Source organism: Antrostomus carolinensis, unplaced genomic scaffold (genome assembly GCF_000700745.2).
Source record: "Antrostomus carolinensis isolate BGI_N321 unplaced genomic scaffold, ASM70074v2 scaffold5749, whole genome shotgun sequence".
NCBI classification, from domain to species: Eukaryota; Metazoa; Chordata; class Aves; order Caprimulgiformes; family Caprimulgidae; genus Antrostomus; species Antrostomus carolinensis.
In genome coordinates, this window is record NW_010336321.1 from 1 (window position 1) to 9,605 (window position 9,605).

The 9,605-nt window shown below is 46.0% G+C and overlaps 1 protein-coding gene across 1 annotated transcript; it reads left to right on the forward strand.

Annotated features, from left to right (window-relative positions):
• Window positions 1-5,435: 5,435 nt before the first annotated feature.
• LOC104530259 (bombesin receptor-activated protein C6orf89 homolog) lies at window positions 5,436-9,011 on the forward strand (the record flags this gene model as incomplete). Its single annotated transcript, XM_010174790.1, has 5 exons — window positions 5,436-5,587; window positions 5,918-6,039; window positions 7,381-7,507; window positions 8,195-8,318; window positions 8,716-9,011. Coding segments are annotated over 5 exons (611 nt in total), but the record flags the coding sequence as incomplete, so codon positions are not given.
• Window positions 9,012-9,605: the final 594 nt, after the last annotated feature.

Consider the following 9,605-nt stretch of genomic DNA (forward strand, 5'->3'; position numbering starts at 1 on the left):
TTTATTTTTAATTTTTATTTTTAGATTTTATTTTATTTATTTATTTATTATTTGATTATAAATAATCAAATTAATTTTTAACCTAGTGAAAAACTTCAGCAAGATGGAGCTTGAGAAACATTGCTTCACAACAGAGTGCTCTGAAGTCTCCTCTGAACTGTGCCACGCAGTAACGACAGAGCTCTTAACGTCTCCATCTAAATGAAGAACAATAAGATTTATCCATGTCATAGATTGTGATCGGGAATCGATGTCTAAATTGCTTTGAGTTTTTAAAATCCTGTTTTTCTATATTATCTGGGAAAGGAGATGTCTATATAAGTCTATAGTATAACCTTCTGCAGTGGCATTGCACGACGAGTGACAAGCTGTTTATTTGAGGAGTGTGGTATTGGTAAGTCTGCAGCGTCCCAACGCCGCAGGTCATATCTCAGGAGCCAGAACAACCTGGCCTTGCATATTCTTTGGCTGTCAAAGCAATAACAGTAGGTTACGAGCTGCAACTTCACTTTAAGGTTAAGAACTAGACCTTAATCCCCATCCTTAAAATAATGGAAAACAGCACTGTAACATCCAGCATCTGGAAGCTAGATATTTCCAACTGGAAAGGAAAGCTGCAGCCCTTCTGAGGCGATAGTAATTGGACATCAGAGCAGTGAGGATCTCGTGGTCCCTTCATTACTGGGAATCTTGCAGGATTGAATGTCTCTTAAAAAGCTCTGCCCTGTGTGAGCCATAAGAATCAGCTTGTGGTTGAGCTTTTGTGAGGAAAATGAGTGGAGGAGGTCGGTATCCCACAGGCTGTTAGATACGTGTCCCTAAAGGGTCCCTTTGGCTGAGGGGAAAGTATGGTCACAGACAGCAGATGGTAGGCTGAGGTCTTAATCCCTTCCTTTGAAGGAGTCTCTTCAGCTCCACCTTGAAAAATTCCCCGACTTTTATAAATGTGCAGCTGTGGGGAGATGTTGTAGAAGCAGAAATCAACATCTTCTTATTGTTGGATCCAGCACTTGGGAACAAGGTTGTGGCTGTCGTTAGGTCAAGTCCACCTCCATCCTGAGCTTACCTTTGAAGTGGCCAATGTAGAGTAGGTCATGCTTTGTGAGAGCCCTGAGCTTTACCTGCTCACTTACAAGTATTTTTGTAGTTCTTGATGGTATGTTGGACCCTGTGAGGGACAGTCCACAAGTGTTGTGGGTGTTAATGAGCATTTGCAGCCAGGCTTGTACGACAGACCTACGAGAAAGCACAGAGAAGTGTTTTGTGAATATTCAGTGCACAGGCCAGTCTTCCTTGAGAGCCCCAAGTTCACCCTAGGCTTGCTGAAGTTGCTTGAATGCTCCTAGCACTGATCTCTAGTGGGGTCTGTGGTGGGACTGGGGAATAGCTCCTCAGAAAAGAGGAACTGGGGACTTGGAACCAACCTTTGCAGATCGTGGAGCTGCTTGGTGCATTAGACAGCCCCCTGGAGAATCTTGCTTCTAATTATTGTGGGTGATGGTAGCAACAAATCATAAAGACAGGAGACCTGAGGGGACTGTGAAGTCCTGGGGGGATCCCCCTTCTCCTGGACCAGACTTTCCTGTGCAGACCTACCTGTCACTTGCCTGCTGGAAACTTCTTCAGCCTTGCAGTCCTTAGTGCTGAGGAGAAAACCAGCTTGGTGGGGAGCCAGCAAGTTGCCTCAGCACCTGCAGTTCTACATGCAGGAGGTTTTATGTTTTCAACACTTCATTAGGGTCAGGAGCAGCCCTTGGCTCTGTGTCTCTTGCTGGAGCAAGAGGTTTCCCTGCTGCAGGGTTTCTCTTTGAACCTGCTGCAGTGGCAGACTGATATTTCGCTCTCCATATGGTTCCTAAAAAGACCAGGGCTGTTGCTGAGATCTTGTTCTCAGATCTATGTGGGCAAGTTTCCATAAGTTTTATTGTTTCAATGCAATGGGCAGAAGCAGAGCCAGGTCTTCTCAGTAACCTCTTAGCTTCCAATCTGACTGTCCACACCCAGCATCTCTGGGATTGTGAGCACACACCCCTCTGTAGTTCTGGGGACTGCCATAAAACTTGGGAGATCCTCTGTGAAAATGGCCAAGAAGGGCGGAGTACTCATTTTAAATTGCTTGTAAGTTGAAAATTATTTTTCTACATAGTGGAAAGTACAGTCATAAACTCCTTCTAGCATTAATCATAGATGTGTTTTAAGGAAAATTGTTATCTTTTCGTCTGTGCTGTGTTAGCAGCTGCAAGTCCCCAGCCCTGGCTCTGCGAGGAGTTATCCTGACACAAGGGAGGAGACAGCTCTTGTTCTGGAGAGTTAACAAAGTGTAAAAGCAGATATTAGGTGGATATGATTGATGGGGAAATGAAGATCTGCTTAACAAACTGAGGGCTGCTCCTGAAAGAGGGGGTGAGAAAGCACAAGCGTGGAGGAAACTTCTTTACAGTGAGGGTGCCAGAGCCCTGGGACAGGCTGCCCAGGGAGGGTGTGGAGTCTCCTTCTCTGGAGACATTCAAAACCCGCCTGGACGCCTTCCTGTGTGATCTCATTGAGGTTCCTGCTCTGGCAGGGGGGTTGGACTGGATGATCTTTTGAGGTCCCTTCCAATCCCCAACATCCTGTGATTCTGTGAAAGGTTAGTTGGGATTTGTCCCTGCTTCTGTGGTGTAGTGGATGGTTGTACAGCTGCTTTCTGCACTCAGACTCCACAGGGACAATCGCACACGCCCGGCACTTGTAAGGTTTGAAGGCGACTGGATGGGACCATCGTGTGACGGCTGCGCTGGGACGCAGAGCGCGTCTTTGCTTTTCCATCTCCTGAGCAGACCATGCGTGTGCACAGACCAGAGCACTCGACTTCAACCAAAATAATCCCCCAGGGTGTCTGGGGAGGGTGATAATGTGAAAGGAATGCAGGGAGGGTAATCGAGAGAGAATCAGCATCCTCGGTAAAACTCCTGCTCCAGTCCCCGGTGTGTCGTTACGTGCCCGCTCCTCCGGACGCTGTCTCTTCTCTCTCCCTCTCTGGGAAGGGCAGACACTTCTCGCTGCCCATACTTGTCATGCCAGTCACACACGTGCTGGTGCACAGACTAACACCCTCAACAATAAATCTAAAAGATTAATTACCAAAAAAAAAAAAAAGAAAAAAAAAAAAAAAAAAAAAATCCCACAACCCTTCTTGCGGCATTTGAAATGCGTCTCAGCCGTGTTCTGCTTGGGTTATTCATGGGAAAAAGAAATAAACCTCCTGAATCGAGCAATTGAGAATGCAAATATCCCAGCCTAGCTCAAAAGAAGAATCGAGCTCAATACTGTCAAGCTGATTAGCATCCTGTTATGTGGGGGACTGCCCTGAGCCCAGAGAGAAAATTTGGGGACAACTGTGCTTAACGCCCTGGGATGAGGTTTCTAAGTTTTGCCCAGAGATAAATTACAGTATTGCTGTTCCCTGTGTGATGAGAGACCATAAGATACATTTTCTTATTCTCTTCATGGCGACTGCCCTTCCTCTGGTGAAATCTTTCAGCCTTTTGTTTCCTGTCACTGACCAGCTGTTTTTTGTGAGTTGAGGTTTTTTTGTTGTTGTTGTAAAATTGAAGCTTTCTACAGGCAGTGGAACAAAGATTTGCTTTTTTTCTCTTGTGAGGGAAAGTACATTGGAGCAGTTTCTCATGGGAGTGGGACTTCTGCTTGCAATAAGGGTTTTACACTTTGTTTTGCCTTTTTTTTTTTACCCCTTTCCCTGAAAGCAGTGTAGACACATCTTCCAGAAAGACTCGGAATTACATCCTCATCCCTTGCAGTTCATATCCCAGCAGTAGGGTGGGAAGTGCAGCATTTGGGAGTTGACTGGAGATATTTAGACAGGGGGGGAAAAAAAAGAAGCAAAATTAATCCCAATCTGTTCCTTGTTGTTATGTCCCAATGAACCTAAATCCTCTATAACATTCCTCACTGTCTGTTGCAGATGTCGGAGGGGAAAAATGAAACAAGAGCTTTCTGATTAAGTGCTGTTCATCAATTATAACCCACATGCAGGAGCGTGAGTGTAGCTGGAAACCACGATGGCAGTCACAGGCAGGCTGAGTGCAGGGTTTTTTTTCCCCTCTGAGAAGCTGCTGTACATCCTTGTTTCCCAGCTGTATTTTTCAGACAGGTTTCACTGTCTCTGCCTTTCTCCCCTTGCCCATCCACTCTGTTTCCCGAGTGGGTGACCTGCAGCAACGTCCAGGAGACGTGAGCTGTTTTGACATGTGCGTGGGCCTGTCGTGAGGACAGATCCCTGGACCAATTTCATGTAAGGTGTGTCCTGAGTCTTGGGTTTTTCCTAACCCACCCTGACAGATCAGGTTTTTGAGTGGGTTTGCTGCCACTGCCTGAATTAAACATGTCCCTGTCAGATTAAGGCTACAGAACCAGGGCTGTTCCTACCGTGAAATTAGAACCACGTCCTTTTATTGTGGTGGCTGCTCCTGCAGATCCTTTAGCATAGAAATATATGGGGTGTTCAGTGTTATCAGCTCCTGTTCTGCTTGTTCACTCCTGCAACAGGTCTCTTCTGTTAATGTTTACTTACTTTTTTGTGCTGGGAGGGCTGTAAGCTGGAGAAGGGAGGCAGGATACAGGCATCAAGTAAGGGTTTCCCTTAAAAATTGACTTTTTGAAGATATAAATGTATGTAGCATGTAGGCCAGTTCAGCCAATTGTGGTGTAACAATGATTTCTGGAATTTAAAATGGAATTTAAAATAAAAACATGCTGGGTCTTTTTTCTCCATTTCATCTTCAAGTCAGTGCATGGGATGAATTCTCATTCATCAGCAACAGCGTATCTTGGTGAAATCCCACATTCCCCAGCATCTGCACGTCAGAGACTGGGCACATTTTGCCTGGGACAGTCTTTCTTGGTTGACACAGAGGAAAAGGGGAGGGTGTTGATTTCAGAAATGTTTTAACAGGGTTCATGGTACCAGTGCTAATGACACTAGAGTTATTTTTTTCAATCTGAATCTTTTTTATTATTATTATTTTTATTTTGTCTTCTGAGTGTCTCCTTGATAACATGCTGAGATTGTTCTTTTGCCTGTGGACTTGTTTCAGTTTAATTGCACTATGGATGGCAACCACCATATTTCTATTGCTAATGAAAAGGCAACTTTGCTTTATGCCTCATAGAAACAGAGAAGTGGAATTTCCATAAAGCTCTCCCATTTTTCACAACTCTGAGCCATATCTCCAAAATCTTCAGCCTGTGCTGGAAATGTTCTGCGACGAGTTCCCTGCCCTGGTGGAGCTTCCTCTTTGAGTAATTTACAGCTGTTGGAAACTATAAGAAATCTGAGTGTTTCCTGTTAGGGATAAGGAATTTATCATCAATTCTGTCTCCTTTACATTTCATTTTTGCTCTTATTAAATGTATTTCTCTTGTTTCCTCCTAAGAATGCCAGGACTGGTGGGCAGCAGGTTGCAGACAAAACACTTCTACGCTTCCAGCAAACTGCACAGTCTGTTCTGCTGTGAAAAGCCTTCAGATAGTGACAGACTTTGAACTATCAGAAAAGCTCCAGAGGTCTCAGCCTTTTCTAATCAAGGTAATGCACGGATTTGTAAGGCTGGATGATTACTCCAAACTCTTGAATAGCACCAGCCAAAAACTTCTGCCCAGTATTTTCAACCAAAAACTCAAACTGCTGGTTGAGGTAGAACATATATCTAAGAAGACATTTAGCCCCAGTTTAAAGGTGTCAGGGGCTGAGGGGCTCACTGCATCCTTAGCAGTTTGTTCCTCTGACTAATTATTGTGGTTGGAAACTTGGCAGTCTAGATGACTGTCATTCTTGGGTGTTCTTTGGTGGGATGGAAATAGGAGAGGGGAAGAACCTCAGGTGCACAGCTTTTACCTTTGTTTTGTGTCGTTTAAGACAGGGCAGCATCTCTCCTATGAAGAACTGAAGCATTTTCAGTCCCAGGATCCAGAACTGGCAGAGGTTATAATAGAGGAAAATTCAGCTGAATTATGGAGCTGCCCATTTTTCTTTCCCTGGTGAGTCAAAGACAAAACATGTGATAGATCTTTCCATCCTTTCTGCAGGGGTCTTTGCCTATGTGAACTACCAGGAGCTTGCAAGTTGCATTAACTGGAGGGGAGGGCAACAGGAATGAGTTAGAGTCTTCTGTCTGCCTGCTGGCACTGACTGGATCCAAGGAGAAGACTTCTGCAGTAAAATACTTTAACTGGAGGGGAGGGCAACAGGAATGGGTTAGAGTCTTCTATCTGCCTGCTGGATCCAAGGAGAAGACTTCTGCAGTAAAAATGGAGTGGTGTGGCTGGGACTTCACATATTGCTCCTCTTCCAAAAATATCCCAGTGGCTGCTCGGTCCTGTTCTTTGGGCCACACATTCGTCATCTGGGCTGTGATCTAATCACCTGAGGCAACTGGTTTACGTTCCTTAGTGACCTCTGAGTGGCAATCTGCTGAGTGGAAATCCTCCACCATTAGTGTTGACTGAGAAGAGGTGACTGAGAATTAATAGAAAGCCAGGGTAAAGCTAGGGCATCCTGCAATTCATGTTTGGTCTCATCCAAGAAAAATGACCTACCCTAACCCTGGCCCTCTACTAACTGCGCTAAAGCCTTTAGTGTGGCTCCAAGACATTTGAACAATTCAGAGCTCTCTAAGGTTGCAGAGCAACCTTGTGTGGTAGCCAAGTCTTTTCAAGTGGAGAAGGGTGAGAAGTAAGGTGGGAAGGTGCCACCTGGTGTGGAGCAGGCTCCCTGGCACCTTGGGATGAGCAGAAGAGCAGTGTCCAAGCAGAGTTTGAGCAGCACATGGTGGAGTCTGTGCTTTGGCCAGTGCTTGGATGGGATCTTCTTGCTGCACTTCTTGACCAGAGCACTGGTAGATGGTTGGTCAGGATACAGAAGTATTAATCATGTGAAACCACTAGACAGAGATGTAAAAATAACAACCCCACCCGGCCTTTTCCAGTTACAATCCCTGGCCTAGAGAACAGACTTGGATTCCCCCCGCCTTGCCATGTGGTTTCAGTTATGGTTGTGTACAATGCCACCTCTCTGCATCTGTTATAATGAATGCATCTGATCAATGACTCAGATCGTTTTAAGGGAAGAGAAATTAAGCTTAGGCATCCATCATGATCTGTTTGTTCCCTGTTTACATCTTCCTGCCGCAGGTACTAAGAGGAACATATGAAGGAGCACAGGTTTAGAAGCTGAGAGGTTGAATTTTGCCCCCAAGGGCTAGTCTGTCATGCTATTTATCAATATTTGTGAAGAATTTTTCTCTTGGAAAGTAGCCTTTTAAATACAAGTGTTACCGTCATGTCATATTTCTTTATTATGGGTTGTTTTGTTTTGTTTAGGAGCAAATCTGTGAATAAAACTCGGATTCTGCAGGAATTTTTCCCTGCTTCCTCTTTGCTGTCCTTCCCCAAGACAGTGGCCCTGGAGAGCTGCTTCCTCATCCGCCATCCAGATTTGGGGAATAAGGTGAGAAATTCATTCCAGAGACATTATTGCCCTGTCTGTGAGTTGACCTCCAGTCCCTCAGGTCTTTGGGGGATTTTCAGGACATTTTCAGCTGATACAATCCCGACAGAAGGGTTTAGTGTTGTGTCAGTTCTGTCTCTCCCTGTGTGGTGTGGCATCTCGAGGTTTCTGTACCACCCAGAAGTTGTGTTTTGGTTTTGTGTAGGTGGTACACAGCATCCATCTCCCTTGGGGCAGTCAGAGATGCCTGTGGGATGTCCCAGCTCCATTCACGTTTCTATCCCAGCCTTGCTCTGTAGCTGGGTGAGGGGATGGTCTTTTTATCTGCAGTTGGGCAGAATTCATTCCAGAGTTGCATTTTAAGAGCTGTTCTTGGCAGTAGGTCTCACCCATTCTGAGATATCTCCCATGGAGATGTTTCCCTGAAGATAGTGATGCTTCAGGCTTCTCCTCCACTTTCTTGCTGGCTTTGTGGGTGTGGAGGGCCTGCGCTGCCTTGGACAGAGGAGGAGAGAAGGACCTTTGCATGCAGCTGACCTCAGTTACGATTTACTGGTAACTGGGGAGCAGCAAACCTGTGGTTTGCTCTGTCTCACCTTGCTGCAGGGCAGTGACTTGCCCCTTGGTTGATCAGACAGACTCAAGAAAAGCTAGCAAGGCTTTTGAAATACTCTCTTCTCATCCTAGAGCTACAGTTTGCACAGCCTCTTTGCTGTTGGAAGTGGACAGATCACCCTGACTGTTGTACCTCTGGACAAGTGCAGAGGACACTGTGAGATGTTCAAGGTGGAGCTGGAAGCTGGAGATCTGGGTGAGTACTGATGCTGTAGCACACAGGGTCTGGGAGTTCTCTTGGAGTCAGGAGACTGCTTCCAGCTGAATCTTTTCTGTCTGACACCCTGAGAAGGTCGTGTGTGCCATTACCACCTCCAAACTGGTGTGTGTCTGTTTGTCCCAGTACAGTGGAGTGATCATTCTGGACTGGGAGTTTGTAGCCTGGCACACAAACAACGGAGCTACCATGAGACACTCGGTGTAAAAACTGAGCAGTGTGGGCAGCACAAGGCACAATGCTCTGCTGGGTGTCATTGAGGGAGGTGTCTTTGCAAAGAGCTTCTGCCCACCTCCATCACTTCATGGGAAATGAAGTGGAGCAGCCATTAAGCCTGGAATCATCTCCCGTGGCCTCTCCATTCCATCTTCCAAAGGTTATGCCAGCGCAGATCACTGGACGATGAGCTTCATGGCCAAAGGGAGAGAGCCGGCGGTTGTTTGTGACGGAGCTGCTAGCTAAGGATGATGGGGTGGGAAAACAGAGCTGTTCCCAGGACAAGAAGACTTTCAGCTTTGAAGCCAAGGCAACCTCTTGAAAGAGATAGAGCTGGGGCAACTGGGGCAGGCAGCTTTGCCACCCTGCATGTTTACAGTGTTTAAAAATGACTGTTTTTCCTGACCCTTGAGGTAATTCTTTGCCTTTCCTCAAATGTATTTTGGGAAAAGCTCAAGCTATTTATGACCTTCCCTGTCCCCTCAGGTAAGCCCTCGGTTTGCAGCAAAGGGTTTGTTGGGGTTTTTTTTTTCCAAGAACAACAGAGGGATTTCTCAGGATGAGATTCACTTTGTGTCCTTTGTGGATTATGGCACTTCTGAAACTTCCTGGGGGGAATTGGGAGTGGAGGGGGTGTGTGACATTTCTGTGTACATTCCTCCTGAGGAGGAGGCTTTGAGCCTGTCTTGTCAGGCCAGCTCTATAAAGGGAACGCACTGGTGATGTGTCCCAACTCCACCCCATCTCTCCATCACCCCTAGCTGTGTGCCTCAGTAGTGTACCCTGCAAAGCCAGTCTCGGCTCTGTGCTCCAGGGACCCTCACCCACTGCATCGTTCTTGTACCAAAAGAATCTGTTCAGGTCTCTTCTCTGTGTCTTGTGATCACTCTTCCGTGGTTCTCTATCAGCAGGTTGCAAGTGAGTCAAATAAGTCAAATAGTAACTGTGCTTTTTATTGTTTTTTATCCCCAACCCCCAACCTCCTTTCCTTCAAAAATGCTGATGTGAGTTGGAGTGGTGATGGTGCTGAGAGTGCAGTAGCTCTGGAGG